The sequence below is a fragment of the Lytechinus variegatus genome, chromosome 9 (genome assembly GCF_018143015.1).
Source record: "Lytechinus variegatus isolate NC3 chromosome 9, Lvar_3.0, whole genome shotgun sequence".
In the NCBI taxonomy this organism is placed as follows: domain Eukaryota; kingdom Metazoa; phylum Echinodermata; class Echinoidea; order Temnopleuroida; family Toxopneustidae; genus Lytechinus; species Lytechinus variegatus.
Genome location: NC_054748.1, coordinates 13,958,931 through 13,977,087, shown reverse-complemented (window position 1 = coordinate 13,977,087; position 18,157 = coordinate 13,958,931). Strand labels below are relative to the sequence as shown.

The following is an 18,157-nucleotide window of genomic DNA, read 5'->3' as shown; positions in this document are numbered from 1 at the left end:
ACTTAGCACACGATATGGGAGGATTGCTAATTTTTTTTAGTAACCTCACAATGAATTTGATAGGATTTGAACTGCCAGAATTTTATACAGAAATGTTAGATGTATGGTTCAATAAGAAATTGTTTTTACTTAAAGAAGAGAAGAATAAAAGAAATGAGATCATTTTCAATAATAGGTTCATCCGTTTGAAAGGAGAAACATATTATAATGAAAAGCTGTTTTTAAAGAAAATTTATAAACTCCATCATACATGTCATATTGTAGATATAGATGGGAAGATTAAGTCTATCTCGACCTTTAAAAAAATGGGCTTCGATCGTTTTGAAATAGAAAAGATACTCGAAATTTTTAATAACATTCCATACTTTTGGAAGGACTCGCTGAAAAAAGGGGGTCAAAGTTCCATAGATAGTGAGTTAATTTTGGATTTTCAATTAAAAGGCAGGACTTTTGACTTGCAAGACATCACATCAAAAAGAAAATATGATATTCTTGTAAGTATGAAATCGGATATACCCCAAGCATTTAAAAAACTTGAGGAAAAATATAATATAACAAAAAAAGATATATCTGATATATTTCTAAGACCACGAAAATCGACTCTGAATAGCAGACTCAGAGAATTTCAATTTAAAATATTACACAATATACTATACACAAAAAAATATTTATATTTATTTAAAATGACAACAGATGATTTATGTTCATTTTGCAGTAAAGAAGAAGAAACATATGATCATATATTCTTTTCATGTGATAAAATAAAAACTATATGGAAAGAATGTGGGAACATGCTTCAACTCCCTATCATTACAAATATAGATAAAAAAAAGTGTACACGTAGGCGTGGAAGGGTCAACTAAAGGAGAGGCTCAATTATTAAATCACATAATAATCCTCATAAAGTATATGATTTTAAAAAATAGTAGAAACACAAAAGATCCACCGACCCTTAACCATATTAAGGAAAAAATACAAGAAGATAGACTTGAAGAAAGAAAACTAGCTGAACAGAGAGGTCTATTAACAAACCATTTCAGAAAATGGGACAAGTTTATTTTCTAGGGATGCTGAGGCTAAGAAAGTTCAAGCACACAGTAGACTGAAATGGAGGGTAGGGTTGAGGGGAGGGAAGCAGGTCGCGCTTCCTGGGCTTGGATGGGATGTGGGGGGAGGGGGCAGTTGGGATGGGATGTGGGGGGGGGGGGCAGTTGGGATGGGAGGGCTTTACTTTGTTTACTCATTCAGTTCAATTGCGTCACTATAAATTATTTTGTTATAACTATTTTGTTCCTGATGACTCGAGTGTTATATTCTGTATTTCTTTTTGTACAATTCTTTTTTGCATTATGAATTGTTTGACTTTGTGAACAATGTTTTGTTAATATACTATTGTATGTATGATTTTGAACAGAATGTTTTAATAAAAACTACTTCAAAACAAAAAAAGATAATGTCAGAACACAGACCAATATCATACAAATCAGGTTTTAGTTGGTTAGAATTTCTTCCGTAGATGAAATTGTAAAAGTAGCCATCAGATATGCTTTCGAAACCAAGTATAATCAAGATGCTTTTGACAAAATATTCGTGTTGCCTATCATGCTTACTGACAAGAATATTACAATGTACTATTGTAATATAAAATTGAGTTATGGGAAAATGGAGATTTCGCCACATTGGCTGCTTGATAATCCAACAAAAATGGAATAACATGACCTTGTCATGACACAAGCGAAGAAGCAAGGTTGGACATGATGATTGTTTATTCATTAATTCATGATGAATGAGAATAGTGCAGTTTCATTTTGCTCCTGATAAATTCAATGAAAAATATATGTCGTTTGATTTCTTTTTAAAATGCCTTCACGGTACACCTCAACCAATTCGTAAATAGCATTGTTAGGCCGATAAACACATAACTGAAATGACTAACCGTGACATGCACTTCTAATCTAATTGTATTGTATTTTTTGTATTTTATTTATTTAATCACGGTTAAAAAGCCTGCTTTCAGCTAGAAGCTGCTTTTCAGCAAGGCCGTGGACAAATGATAATAACAAATAATATCAACATAAAACAAGCATACAAAAATAAAAACGAAAAACAAAAATATATCAAAGCATAGGTAAAATACAATTGGCAAAAGCAAAATTGGAGTAAACAAAAATAAATAGACCAAAATAATATACAAAGTTATGTCAAAATTAAACATAAAAAATGAAGATATATAATGCGGTATCATCAAGGGTGAATCGGGGTGGAGAATTAAATTAAGAAAGTGATATGAGACGTGCAAATGTAGCCGGGTTTTTTTCTAATCGGGTTGTTGCGGGTAAGTTATTGAATAATTTAGAAGCTGAATAAATGGGACTGTTCTTTAGATAATTAGAATGAGGCTTCGGTAATTGAATTTGTCGGTCTATGTTTCTTAAAAGATATTCTCGTGATTTAAGTGTGATTCGAGAACAAAGGATAGATGGAGCTAGATTATTGACCAATTTAAAAATGGTAAAAATTGACTGATTGTGATATTCGCTGTACTAAATCTACTGTTTACTTCTAACACAGATTTCAGTGCCCTGTTTTGTAGAACTTGGAGACGATTTAGTTGGCTTTTATTGCCATTTCTCCAGATTGTACAACAATAGTCAAATATCGGTTGGATTAAAGCCTTATACAACATAAGAGCTGTGTTTTGGGGTATATAACATCGAATGCGTTTTAAAGAATAAAATGTCTGTAAAACTTTCTTCCGAACACTGTCAATTTGGGGGGGTTGTTGCAACCACAAATGTAATAACGCCCACAAATGTAATAACACTTTACCCACAAATGTAATAACGCCCACAAATGTAATAACGACTTTACCCACAAATGTAATAAATTTGAAGGGATTTTTGGCGAATCCGTTCTAAACTAAAATCCTATAGTAATGCGTTCATATAGCACAAAAGTGCAAAGTCTTTTTTTCAGACCGGGTTAATAAAACATCAAAGGACAAATATAAATCCAAAGTCTTTTTTCCAGACCCGGTTGTTTAAAAAATTGTGATCTTCAATCACGTGAATATATAAGTCCAAAGTCTTTTTTCCAGACCCGGTTGTTTCAAGAATTTTAATAAGTCCAAAGTCTTTTTCCTGACCCAGTTATTTCAAAATTTATAATATAAGTCCAAACTAAGATACGATAATGATATTCCTGTGAAAAAAAGGGAATCGAGCTTAGTCTTTTCTCCAGACCCAGTTAATTAAAACTGGTGGAATTAATGTCTTTGTTGTTGTTTCAACTGTATATTGTGAATATATGCACTAAGAGTAAATTGAGAATCAAGCGTAGTCTTTTCTCCAGACCCGGTTACCTGTTATTTAAACATTATGAATAACAGTTTAAAAACAGCATAAAGACCCCATAATCTTATTAATGCTGGATATAGCGTAGTCTTTCAGCCCAACCATTTTTTTCTTTAAAAAAACCCCTAATAGTAAGAATTAAAAAAAATCAGTCTAAGACCAAACAAACCTTCAACCTAAGAACCTGTTTTAAAAGAGGTTTAGAGTGTTGTCTTTATTCCAGACCTAAAACAGTTACGAAAAAATCTTCTAACATAAGACCTTATATTCTTATTCTCGTGGAATAACACGAGTTTTAAAACGTACTCTTTCCTCCAGACCCGGCTATTAAAAAAAGTAACTGAAAAACTTCGAATCTAAGACCAAATTTCCAAAGTTTCACCCAGTAAAAATATGTTTTTTTTTTTAAATAATACTACTACCCCTACAAAACATTGTAATAACGCGTGGGTAAAGCAGACATCCTTTCTCCAGACTTGGTTACTATTTGAAAAATAAAATAGTTTTTACAAATATTCTAAAACGAATACCCAATAATCTAATTACTGTGGAACAACATGAAGACCGATTGTCGAAGATCGACTTTCCTCCAGACACAATTATTTCAGGAATAAAAAATCAATAAAACTCAACCCCAACAACGAATCTAAGAACCAACAATCCTCCAAATTAAGACCATGCATGTAGAAAAGTACATGTTTAGAGCGTTGTCTTTATTCCAGACCCGGTGATTTAAAAATGATTTAAACAATCCTAAAAACAAAAGACTCATATTCTTATTCTTGTGGAATAACACGAGTATTATGCTTAGTCTTTCGTCTGGACCCGGTTATTTAAAAGATAAAGAAATATTGAAAAAAATGACAGCTGAGACCAATCTTCAAAATTAAACCCACTTAAATGGATTGGGGTAGTGTTATCTTTACCCCTCACCGACGTATATTATAACTTTTGAACGACCGGGTCTGAAAAAAAGACTTTGGACTTGCATTATAATTTTTGAATTAACCGGGTCTGGAAAAAAGACTTTGGACGTATATTATAATTTTGAAAAAACCGGGTCTGGTAAAAAGACTTTGGACGTATATTATAATTTTGAAAAACCGGGTCTGGAAAAAGACTTGGACTTGTACTGTAATATTTCTTTAACCGGGTCTGGAAAAAAGACTTTGGACTTTTGTGCTATATGAACGCATCAGTATAGGATATTAGTTTCGAACGAATTCGCCAAAAATCACTTCAAATTTATTATATTTGTAGGTAAAGTCATTATTACATTTGTGGGTAAAGTGCATTATTACATTTGTGGGTAAAGTGTTATTACATTTGTGGGTAAAGTGTTATTACATTTGTGGGCGTTATTACATTTGTGGGCGATTATTACATTTGTGGGTGTAACAGGGGTCCAGGTTAGGGAGCTGTCTATTATTACACCAAGATATTTACATTGGCTTACCGTTTGCAATTCGTAATTTTGCATTTGTATTTTTATATTATCAAATAGACGGATCGAGTTTTGCTTTAGATCCTAATAACATGAATTGACACTTATAGATGTTGATTAATAGTTCATAATTAATGTACATGCGGGTTTTTTTGACAATTCATTACTACCCCGGCTGTAGCCGTGCTGCCTACACACTCTAAAAATAAATCAGTCAAAAATGACTAGTTAATAGGGTCAGCTGGGTGCAACTGTTATTCTTGTAATAATTGACTATTTCTAGTCATATTTTACTAGAACAGAGTTATTTCTGACTAGACTATGCCAGAAATGTAAATATCAGTGATTGCCATATCAGTTGCTCCCAGCTGACTACTGGTCTAGTCAATTTGACTGATTTGTTTTAAGAGTGCAGGCGCTTTGGCATTCGAGGAATTTCTTCCTGCCTGGTACCAATTCACCTCACCTGGGTTGAGTGCAGCACAATGGGGGTAAAATTCTTGCTGAAGCCAAACATACCATGGCTAGGAATCGAACCCACGTCCCTTATATTGAAATAAGAGAGTCATAACCACTAGACAACGACGCCCCAAGATTTTGTATTATCCATGTTTAAGAAAGCGAAAATGATGAAAGAATATTATAGAAACAAAATAAATGGTCAAATTGGTAGTGATTTCGATTATGCAAATAAAAAGGTTAAAACATGAGAAATCGGCCTGGAGGACCGGTCTTATCATATTCAGCACATTGAAATTGTGTGATACAGACCGGTTCCCAACTTTTACCTCGAAAAGCTTCTAGAACCCCCCCCCCCCAGTCTACAAATGTAGACCCACATCTGCAGTGTGTGTACCTCAGCTGATTCAACGAGTCTGCTCGCCCTTTCAGGCTGGTTTGCTTCGAAAACCAGTAGCAGATCCCACCTCACGAGCCATTCAGATTCTGCATAGCAGACTACCCCCCCCCCCCCCCCCGATACGTCTTGTCTATTATATTCGTATATCAGGGACCGCGGAACGGTTTTGAAAGTGGGGGGGGGGGGGCTGATGATGAGGAAAAACCTTTAAGCTTTTTATTGCGTCATAGCAGGATAATGCTGAAGAGAAAGAGCCCAAGAGAGGGGACGGGGCTAGTGTACTTGTGCACATACTTTGTTTCTGCAATAATAAAAAAGTGATATTGAAAAAAACCCATATTTAAGGTACCTTACTAACATTGTGTTACATGTGTCTATGCATGCCAATGTACGCAATGAAGGTATTAGATATGTGCACTAAAGTCCTGCTTTGAGAATACACCAAGGTTTCCCATTCTCCTGTCATTTCTGCTGGCAAACTCGTTGCTGACAGCTACCAAGTCCAGAGATGATGGATGTTCCTTATGTACATTTAGAACTGCCAGGTGATTGAAACGGCCTTGGTTCATGGTAGATCTTAACCAAGTCTTCAACCAACGCGCCGTTGAGAATGACCTCTCCCCTACTGCATTGGTTGACGGATTGAGAAGGATGAGCTTGACCAAGACTAGGATTTCTGATATCAGCCCCTTTTGAGCCGTGTCGAGTTCCTTCAAAGGCACGTAAATGTCATTGAAACAATCATATTCAGTATCAGACTTCAACAACAAACTAAGAAGTGGCAGTTGGGCTGTTAACCGTACAATGTTAATATCATCAGCATAGTTTTTTTTCCAAGTAACCCAACTCCTGAGATATATCTTCCTCTCGTAGAGATTTAAGGAGAAGCTCTTCCATTTGATGATACGCATGGAAACCGGGCTGATCAAACCTACGGTTAATAGCGGCAATAGCAAGATCCAACACCGAAGTATTGCCTCTTGTAGTATTCCTTCGGTGAAGACGGAAAAGAGCCCTCTCCGCTTCCTACTTCAAAACGCCTGGGGGGTTCTTCTGTGTCGTGGTAGCTGTGGTCCAGATAACCCAAGCTCCGTTGACCTTTGAAGTACATCCTCGTAGAGCTTATCGAACTTCTGGTCACAGCGGATCCTGCCTAGGGCTTCTGCCGTTATTTTTGGCATTGCGCTGCCCTTGTGCTGCAGACATTGATGATTGCTGTAAAGTCTTTGACAAATTGTCAGTCATAGAATATACCTTGACACCCAGGTGAAGAGCGAAGAAATATTCAAACTTCTCCATCTGTGACTTCACACCAATGATCCTGGCTCTCATCTCTGAGTCAAGTCGATCTTCCAGACAGGCATCCCATTCCATCAAAGGGCCTCATAATTCTTGATTATGCAATAGAAACTCAGTCCACGCACAGTCCATCGTGTTGGACAAATCACCTTCAAAGCAGCAGCCTCTAAGTTAATGTCCGCCTTAATTTGATCTAGTAAGCCTTGACGCTTGGGTAAAAACTTAATGAGCTTACAAAGTTCATATGTGATATCCAAAGCATCCGATAGGAGCTTGGAACTCTTCGTTGCATCACATACTGCCAGATTAAGGGCGTGTCCAGGGCAATGTGTCGGGTGAGCCTTTGGTGCCTCTGGTAGAATTTGCTGAGCCACACCTCGACGTGAACCAGCCATTTGGCCACCGGCATCGTAGCATTGTCCACGGCAGTTCGACAGGCTCAAATTCATCCTCATGACTGCATCCTTAATGACTGCCACAATAGTATCTGCCTTGATGTTCGGAATGTGATAGAATCCGATAAATTCTTCATGTGGTTCAAGCTTCTCATCAATCCACCTAATACAAAGTGTCAGTTGTTCCTTATTCGAAATGTCTGTGCATTCGTCTGCCAAGATCGAGAAGAATACACCGTTCCTGATAGAGGACGCTACCTCCCTCAATACCTGAAGTGCCATTATCTCTAACATTTCGTTTTGGATATCATGGGACATGTACTTGTTGGTTTTCTTCTTTAACCAATCCAACATTCGGGGGTCATCAGTAGCTCTCATGTGATACAGTTGGAGAACGTTTGAGTCTACATCTTCCTTCCCTTGAAACGCTAGTCCTTGTCTACCCAGAAACTGTATGTTCTGCACTATCCTTGCAACATTTCTCCGACTTTCTCGCTTTTCCTCAGTCAGGTTCTTATGCATCATCTCGGCTGTTACAATATCTGCATGTTTATGGGATTTGAGGAGCATTAATGATCCTGCCAAAAGAGGGCGCTACAAAACGTTTGGTACTTATCAAATGCTACTCTCTCTTCTTCTTCTTCTGGAAACAGTACAGTCCACCGTCTGGTGTATTGTCGTACTGGTGAAGTGCAGCGTGCAAGTGTATGTACATTATCCAATAAAAAATTGCTTACAGCGTGCAAGTAAAAATAACCACCGTTATTAACGGAGCTGGGTCTTTTGTACCTCTTGTTTAAAGATGTGTAGAGAGGTACAATTAACTGTGCTTTGGGGGAGGGAGTTCCAAAGTCTTATCGAATCTGGGAAGAAGCTCCTCTGGTAGACAAGTGTTCTGGCAAAGGGAACAAGGATCTTCTGAGAATGACCTCTATGCATAGATGTGGATGGAGTGAGGAAAGTAGGTGGGATGTCAATGAGTGAGTTGGTAATACAGTAGATCATCACCACCTTGGCCTGTGCCCTACGCTCTTGTAAAGTTGGCCATTTGAGCTGGTTCAACATGGCTGCAACACTGCTTGTCCTACGGTGATCATTACAGACAAAGCGTGCATAGCGTCGCTGCACCATTTCAAGCTTTTTTATATTTGCTTGCGTGTGAGGGTCCCATATTATGCTGGCATACTCCATGATTGGTTGCAGGAGAGCTTTGTAGCACAGTTCCTTGACCTTTCTTGGACATGGCCGGATATTTCTCTGGAGGAAGGCACGCGTGGAGTTGGCCTTTTTGGTTACAGCATTTATATGTTGATTCCAGCTGAGGTTTCTCTGCAGCTCAACTCCAAGATACTTTGCTGTATTTTTATCAGATATAGTCTGTCCATGGATGAAGTAAGGCTTGATGATAGGTTTGCGCTTATTTGTGACATGAAGTACTTGACACTTCTGTGGATTGAATTCCATCAGCCAATCTTGCTCCCATCGTTGCAAGGAGTCGAGGTCCTCTTGGAGACGAATTGCATCTTCCTCTGTCTTGATGTTGGCATAAACCATGCAATCATCAACAAAGAACCTTACTGTTGACTTGTTGGAGAGATACTCTGGCAGGTCATTTATGAAGATGAGAAAGAGCATTGGCCCGAGGACACTGCCTTGCGGGACGCCTGATGTTACTCGGCTGGTATTGGAGATGGATCCGTCCAATACAACGCGTTGGGTCCTATTACTCAGAAAGTCAGCTATCCAATGGTGAGTGTGATCTCGGATTCCATAAAATTGAAGCTTGTGTAACAGGCGTCCATGCGGTACTTTGTCAAATGCTTTAGAGAAGTCAAGGAGTATCATATCCAGTTGACCCTTGTCATCAATGGTTCTAGCAAGATCTTGGACGGCAAGAATCAGCTGAGAAACACAAGAACGTTTCTTGCGAAAACCGTGTTGAGCATCAGACAATACATTGTGGTCTTCAAGGTGGGTCATGACGTCACTAAGAACGATGTGCTCTAGAATCTTACAGGTCACAGATGTCAGAGAGATAGGCCTGTAGTTCTCTGGTTTACTACGGTCGCCTTTCTTGAAGATGGGGACAATGTTTGCCGTCTTCCATTCAGCAGGGATAATACCTTGATCTAGGGAGGCTTGAAAGAATATGGAGAATATTGGTGTCAATTCGGTGGCAAGTCCCATCAAAAGTCTGGCAGGAATTTCATCAGGACCAGATGCCTTATGGATATCAAGCTCAGAAAGAATCTTATGGACCCCTGGGGGAGAGATGATTATATGATCCATGGATGGGTAAGGACTAGGCCCTTTGTCTCTCAGGCTGGTCATATCTTCATCATGGTTGAAGACCGATGAGAATTGTTGGCTTAAGATGTTGGCCTTAAAGAGACTGTCAGCAGTAGTCAGACCATCACGAGACTTTAATGGTGCTACACCTGAGGCATCATGGCGCTTGCTGTTTACAAAACTCCAGAAACGCTTTGGATTACTTGTGGTGTCTGGACTGACAATATCTGTCAAGTACTTGTTGTAAGCTTGTTTACAGGCAATTCTGGAATGTCTCTTGACCTGCCGGTACTTCTCAAAGTTAGCTTGGTCATTACTGGTCTTCGCTCTGTTATAGTACCTTTTCTTCTTTCTTGAGAGCCGTTTGACAGAGCGAGTTATCCAGGGCTGGTTGTATCTAGTTGATGACATCTTTGACGGTACATGCTTATCCAGCAGCTTTGTCAGAGTTGTTTTGATGTCAAGCCACATGTCTTGTACAGAGCTGGAAGTACAGTATTGACCAGTAAAGCTGTTCTGGAATACAAGGCAATCCTCCTTCAGGTTCTCTAAGTCTGCCTGCTTCAAAAGGTAGATTTTTCTCTTCACAGGTTTGCGTCTGCTAGCTTTAATAGAGGACACCACGGACACAATATCGTGATCACCAATTCCAGGAAGGGGAGAACACTTGTCAACAAGGGTAGGTCTATTCGTAAGGAAGAGGTCAAGAAAGCTGTTCTGCCTTGTTGGAAAATCTACAATTTGTTCAAGCCCACAGTTATGAAGCATGTCCAAGAATCTCATGTTGACAGCATTTTGATATTGGTTCCTGTCAATAGCTAGGGTGGTCCAATTGATGTCAGGAAGATTCAAATCCCCTCCAAGCCACAAAACAGCGTTGCGATGCTCAGCGTTAATGTCCTCTATCACTTCACAAAGGTCATTCATGTAAGCAATCGAACTGGATGGTGGGCGATACATAGCACAGATAACTAGGGATTGGTGCCTGTCAAGATGAAGTTTTATAAAGACTGCTTCTATCTCATTCATGTGTGTAGGGGCTTATGTCGAAAGGGTGGGTGCTGTCGCGTTAGGGTGCGTCAACGCGAACGCGAAGATTCGTCCAAAGCCCCCCCCCCCCCGGTTTGGCCGAAAGGGTGCGTTGGTAGCGCCACGTCTCGTCGCGTTCACTGGAACGCGCCCTTTCGTCCAAAGCCCCCCCCCCCCCGGTTTGGACGAAAGGGTGTGTTTAATAATAATGAATAAATAAATACAAATATTTATAAGAAAGCTGAATATAAGGTATTTCGTCAAACATTGCCAATTTGCACGTAAAATAGTGGATTTTCAATCATTTAAAGCATTGACAATTTGAGGAAAAGAAAGAAAAGTTCAACTAAGAATAATAGTGATAATAATAATAATAATGATAATAATAATAATAATTATGATAATAATAATAATGATAATAATAATAATAATAATGATAATAACATCAGATACCCACCCTTGCAATAAGCCACTTGGCGCCAATTTTTCACTCCAAATTCATTTCCATAAATTAACTCTTTGGGGTGAAAATTATTATTATTATCATTATTATAAGTATTATTATTATTATTGTTATTATTTTTATTATTATAAGTATTATTATTATTATTATTATACAAACAACACACACATATTATTATTATTATACACACAACACGCACACATACACAACAGATACATCTCACAAAATATACTGAGGCAGGGTCTCAAGTGTAAAATATAGTAAGGTAGGGTCTGAAGAGTTAAACGTTGTGAATGCTGACCCGACATCAATTTTGGCCTTGCCCTTCCAGGACACATCTGCCGTAAGTTTTATAATTTGGGGGACACCAAATATCTCCAGGTATACGAATGTTTTCCTTTGTAATAAATACACACCTGCAAAGTATAAAATTGAAGGTAAGTTACTTTTTTTTATTTAAAAGAACCTTGAAATCAGTCATAATTTTTACATGTATCAATTTTACACCATAAAACATTTCCACCGAAAAATCCTCATGCAGCATGCCGTCATTGTTTTTTTTTTTTACCTTAAAAAGAATGTTTGTGCCATATGATGATTTATGTTCCAATGCAAATTTCACATATCACTCGTCTTTTTTGTTTGTTCAGCTTTCTTATAAATATTTGTATTTATTTATTCATTATTATTAAACACACCCTTTCGTCCAAACCGGGGGGGGGGGGGGCTTTGGACGAAAGGGCGCGTTCCAGTGAACGCGACGCGACGTGGCGCTCCCAACGCACCCTTTCGGCCAAACCGGGGGGGCTTTGGACGAATCTTCGCGTTCGCGTTGACGCACCCTAACGCGACAGCACCCACCCTTTCGAAATAAGCCGACTGTAGGTTAGACACTCAAATACAAGGTTGTTCTTTATTGCAATGCATACTCCTCCATACCCATCAAGACGATCCTTCCGAACTACATCGTAGCCTGGGGGGAACAATTCTGAACTGCATATGGAACTGTTAAGCCATGTTTCAGAGCCAAGAATAATATCAGGATCAGTAGAGTCAATAAGAGAACCAAGTTCTTCCTTTTTATTCTTGATACTTTGGAAATTGATGTTCAAGATTTTCATCTTGTGCTTAACCTGACCTCGCTTCCGCATGGTTTTTCGACGGGTAGGAGATGAAGAAGCTAGTGGAGGGCCAGGGCTGAGTGGCGTTGTGGAGCTACTTGTGTCGGTAGAACTTGAAGACAGGCTGTCGTACACATTGCTCATCTCCATTTGGAAGGAGTCAAATAGGCTGGTGGAGAATTGCGGCATGCCACAAGAAATACATTGCCATGAAACGTTAGAATGGGCAAGGGCCTCGTAGACTGGAGTTGACATTTGCATGCATTCCACATGGTACCATTGATCACAGTCATCACATGCCACACCTCTTTGCCTCCATGTAACAGAACGGTTACAGATCTGGCATGGATACTTGACGTTGGGTCCAGGATTTGTGTCAACATCTGAGGCATTTGACAATAGAAGGGTGAGATATAGGAGTGAGAGCGCATTGCTGTGGCATGAAATGCCTGCAATAAATGCATCAGGTTTCCTTTGTACTAGGATATGATGTAGCGTGTTCTCTATTACATCTCCATGAGAAAAATGCCTAGAAAATCCTCCCTGATGATTGGATAATTGATGAGTATGCCACATGTAATGGAATGATGAGGTTTCAAACATGTGTGGGAGAAACTGTTGGGCTATGATAACGTTACTACTGAAGAGAGCAGAATGAACAAACACATTTGTTGAACATACATGGTGATGGTCAGTGGTGGTAATGACTCAGCAAAATTACATTTTTTAGTTCCTAGCATAAATAAAAAATGACAGAAATCCTCATAAGCTACAGTAGATCTACAGCAAATACTCACTAAACAAGCTGTTGAAGAAAGGATGCACAACTTGAAAAAAGGATGAAAGCTAGGCACCTAACAGTGCTGAAGAAAGGAAGGTACTAACTCATGTAACATGTAGGTTGTAGAATGCAGCACAGAAGATAACATATGGGACTGAGCTGAGTTGCCAGAGTCAAAAACAAGATGGAGGCTGGTGAAACTATTCCTCAGAATAACACTAAAACACAATTCAGAATCCTAAAAACAGGCCCAGAATGGTTCCAAAATGCCCAAAGGCCCTACTAGCAACCAAAATATGAATGGTCATGCTAGATTTAGAACCAATTAATGGCTCAAAACTGAGAGCTAAAAAATATCAAACAATGTACACACACTGCACACTTACCCTCTCGACTATACAGAAGCTGTGTAATTCTGTTTGATTCTGACTCATAATATAACTTGAAACATGATGGCAGCGGTGAAAAGTTACATATTTCCGTAGAACAGTTATTATTCTACTCCCTGAACTCTATTATGCATCTGCAAACTGTGATTTGACCTGGATTTCGCCAGCTTTCTGAGAGTCATTCCTGCATGTGTCCCACATATGTAAGTCTGTGTACTGTTTTCTACATTCAGTATCGCTATTGGTGTGAATTACCATTCTGACTTACTGTTACTACTGTTGATTGCATGATGACTGATGATAATCATAGTAATGGGTCTCCTTCCGAGCTTCAGCATGGAGCTACTTTTGCTAAGCCTTCCATTCAACCCCCTGGGCATTTTCATGCGTCTGCTGGAAATAATGTCGCAGAGGAGTGGAAAATGTGGAGCCAGCAATGGGAAAATTACTCAATTCTCACAAATCTCTCTCAACAACCTGAACGTTATCAAACTGCCCTTCTCCTTCATAGTGTTGGACCGGAATGTCTTCGCATCTACAATGGCATGAAATTTGCTACTGAGGCTGATAGCTTCAAATGTTCTGTAATCATGGACAAGTTTAACACACATTTCCTTGGGAGAGCAGGGAATTCTTTGAGAGATTTAAATTCAACCAGCGCAATCAAGAGAGTGGTGAATCCATTGAGCAGTATGTCACGGTTCTTTGTATGATGAGCAAAACGTGTGGATTCTGTGACTGTATGAAAGACAAGTTGCTTGTTGATCGTGTCCTACTCGGTGTGCGTGATGATCGTATGAGAGAACTACTCATTTCGAGATCTGACCTTGACCTCACAACTGCTATAGACGTGTGTAAAGCTGTAGAGGCTACATCTGTCCAAATGAAAGCTCTGAGTCAAAAGAATGAAGACATACATAAGGTTGGACAGAAACATTTCCCTAAGTCTGGAAGAAAAAAGAATAGCATGCAGAAACCAAAGGGGAAAGATCTGCAGAAAGGTAAATCAGAGGTTAAGAAGTGCAAGTTCTGTAACAGGGTTCATGAGATGAAAAAAGAGTCCTGTCCAGCATGGGGACAAAAGTGCAAAGCTTGCAGTAAGCCTAATCACTTCAAGGGATCTTCAGTGTGCAAGACCAGGAATGTTCACCATGTCGGAGATGATGACTACTCATCCTCAGCTGAAAGCATTAGTTTTGTGCAAATTAATGCAGTGGATATGGACAAAGAGCCAATTATCTGTAACATGCTTATCAACAATCAGAGGGTACCATTCCAGTTGGACTCAGGTGCAACAGTGAATCTTCTACCACAAAAGTATCTAAACAAGGAGGATGTAGTACAGAGTGCAAACATCCATCTATCTATGTGGAATAAAGCTACAACTCAGGCTATTGGCAAGTGTAAGGTGATAACCAGAAATCCTGCTACTGGCAAGAAATACAAAGTTGAATACATTGTAGTAAAGGAAGATCTACCTCCACTGTTGAGCAAAACAGCAGGGGAAAAGATGCAGCTCATTACTGTTCATTATGATTCCCTTGAGCTAGTACGCAGCATAGTTCCTGAGGACATTGGTAAGATAATTCCTGACGAGTATCCGGATGTGTTCTCGTCTTCTTCAATTGGCACTCTGCCTGGAAGTCCTGTTCATCTGACAGTTACGGATGATGCAATGCCTACTGTTTGCCCAGCTAGAATCATCCCTGAATCCTTGAAAGGCAAAGTAAAGGATGCACTTGATGATCTTCAGACAAAAGACAACATCGAAGAAGTCAGCTCTCCAACTGATTGGGTAAATCAGATGGCTGTGGTGCAGAAAAAATCTGGTAAAGTACGTGTTTGTCTAGACCCCAGACCTCTCAACATCGTGCTTAAGAGGGAGCACTGTCCCTAACCTGTCTTAGATGATATTCTACCTCAGCTTTCAGACGCTACAGTCTTTTTAATCTGTGACTTGAAAGACGGATACCTTCACTGCAAGTTAGATGAAGAGTCTAGTTTACTGACTACTTTTGCCACACCCTGGGGATGGTACAGATGGAAACGTCTTCCATTTGGTTTGAAAGTCAGTAGTGAAAGCTTCCAAAAGAGCCTTCACCAAGCACTTGATGGTCTTTCTGGAGTCCGCTGCGTGGCCGATGACATCATCATCTGGGGCAACACTGACGCTGAGCATGATGCCCGACTACACTGTCTACTGAAGAGATGTCAAGCTGTTGGCATTGTGTTGAACAAGGAGAAATGCCAGTTTCGACTGAAGGAAATCTCATTCCTTGTCCACATAGTATCCAACTCTGGACTCAAACCTGATCCATCAAAGATCGAAGCTATCCTGAACATGACTGATCCTTCCTGCAAAGATGAAATCCATCGCTTGCGTGGCATGGTAAACTATCTATCCAGATACCTACCTAGGTTATCAGATGTGATGACACCTCTCAATGACTTGACGCATAACAACTCAGCGTGGACTTGGGACTCCAACCACGACAAAGCTTTCAAGGTGCTGAAAGAGATGCTAGTGCAAGCACCTGTGTTGGCCTTCTACGATCATAGCAAACCGCTAGAAATTCAGACTGATGCCAGCTCCAAAGGGGTAGGTGCGGTTGTGCTACAAGATGGTAGACCGATAGCCTGATGCTAGCAGAATGCTGAGTGATGCCGAATTCAGATACTCTGTCATTGAGAAAGAAATGCTTGGTATTGTATTTGCACTGGAGAAATGGAATCAATACACCTATGGCCGTGAAATAACTGTGTTCACTGACCACAAACCTCTTGAAAGTATCTGCAAGAAACACCTTGATAGAGCTCCAAAGCGTCTGCAAGGGTTACTCCTACGAGCTCTTGCATATGACATACAAGTGAGATATCTCAAGGGCAAGGACAATGTTCTGGCTGATGCTCTTAGCCGTGCTTCTCTTCCCTATGAGAGTGGACAACATGATCTAGAAGTGGTGAATCCTGTTAACCACTTATCACTCCCTGATGACAGGATAGCAGAGATAAAGAGACAGACTGCCAATGACCCTACTCTCTGCCAACTCAAAGACACCATTCTTGAAGGGTGGCCAGACCACAAGTCACAACTTCCTCAGTCACTCACCCCATACTTTGGTTTCAGAGATGAACTTTCTGTCAGTGATGATCTAATCTTCAAGGGTGAACGACTTGTAGTCCCAAAACAAGTCAGGCACAAGATGAAAGAGGAGTTACATCGTGGTCACAATGGTGTCGAGTCAACTTTGAGGAGAGCTCGTGATCATCTCTACTGGCCGGGCATGAGTAAAGAAATCAAGGAATTTATTCAAACGTGTGCCACATGCCAAGAAAACTCTATCTCACAGCCTCCCCAGCCTTTGATGCCTCATCAGATTATTGGAAGACCATGGGCCAAGGTTGGAATTGATCTCTTCCATCATGGTCATGACAATTATCTGCTCATGGTCTGTTATTACTCCAATTTCTTTGAAATGGAAAAGCTACAGAGGACAACTGCCCCTGCAGTCATCAAGAAATTGAAACACCATTTTGGCAGATATGGAGTACCTGAAATCATAGTATCTGACAACGGTCCTCCTTTCTCCTCTAGGGAATTTGCTGAATTTGCAAAAAAGCTTGGAGTTGAGCACAATACCATCTCTCCATACAACAGCAAAGCTAATGGCAAAGCAGAGTCTGCTGTCAAGACTGCAAAAAGACTACTTACAAGATGCAAGGATACTGGTGATGATGTTGATCTAGCCTTACTCAACATTCGCAACACCCCTACACAAGGTATCCAGAGTAGTCCAGTCCAGAGATTCATGGGTCGTCGGACTCGTACTCTCATCCCCACTTCAACTCGGTTGCTTGCACCTGATCGCAACCCACAGGCTGATCTTGAGAGACTGAAAGAAAGCCAGAAACGTCAAGCAAAGTATTTCAACAGAGATACAAGAAAGTTGAAAGATCTCTCACCAGGAGCAGTAGTAAGAGTCAAGCCATTCAACAATGACAAGAAGTGGAAGAAAGCAGTTATCCTTAAGAAACTGGATGACCGTTCCTATGAAGTTCGCTGTGAGGGCCAGGTTCTCAGAAGGAACAGAGAACACCTCAGAGCCACATCTGAACCACAAGATGTACATGACACTGGGCCTGCTCTTTTCAACTGGAGACGTTCTGATGGTAATCCTCAACCTGATGTACCAACTACTGAGCACCATACTTCCCATACTAGGACCCAGATATCCCAGACCGCGGATATTAACAGTCCGGAGAAGTCGCGTGATCCAAACTTGAATACCACAGAAACGGAACCAACCAACCCAGCTTCCCTGAGACGATCTAGACGTCAGCGACGCGAACCGCTTAAGATGAGGGATTTTGTTACGTTTTGAACATTTCAACCGAAGAAGGAAAGAGAGTGAATGCTGAAATTTTATACACAAACTGAACACTAACATTTCTTAAACAACTTTTTTTTGTTTTTAACTCAAGCATATTTTAAAGTCAGAACTGAAGCAACAAACACTCATTTATCAACTCATCTTTCTGGACTTTTTATTTTGTGAAATCAACCTGGACAATTTAACCTGGACTTTTAAAAACATTTTTGCCCGCAACTGGAAGAACTGTTTTGAACTCAATTATAATTAGTTTTGTGCAACTTCAGAAATGTGAAAGTCTCATAAACTGGTATTTTGGACATATATTTTTGAAACATTTTATACACATTCTTTCTAGCACAAAG

At 39.8% G+C, this 18,157-nt stretch overlaps 2 protein-coding genes across 2 annotated transcripts; one reads left to right on the top strand and one right to left on the bottom strand.

Moving 5' to 3' along the window:
• Window positions 1-7,029: 7,029 nt before the first annotated feature.
• On the bottom strand, window positions 7,030-7,920 carry LOC121421824 (52 kDa repressor of the inhibitor of the protein kinase-like). Its single transcript, XM_041616625.1, has one exon. The coding sequence runs from the start codon at window positions 7,918-7,920 to the stop codon at window positions 7,030-7,032; it is 891 nt and encodes a 296-aa protein (XP_041472559.1).
• An 8,153-nt stretch (window positions 7,921-16,073) lies between these two features.
• Window positions 16,074-17,804, top strand: LOC121421823 (uncharacterized protein K02A2.6-like). The gene has a single exon (XM_041616624.1). It carries the CDS (start codon window positions 16,074-16,076, stop codon window positions 17,802-17,804), a length of 1,731 nt encoding a protein of 576 aa, XP_041472558.1.
• The last annotated feature ends 353 nt before the right edge of the window (window positions 17,805-18,157 follow it).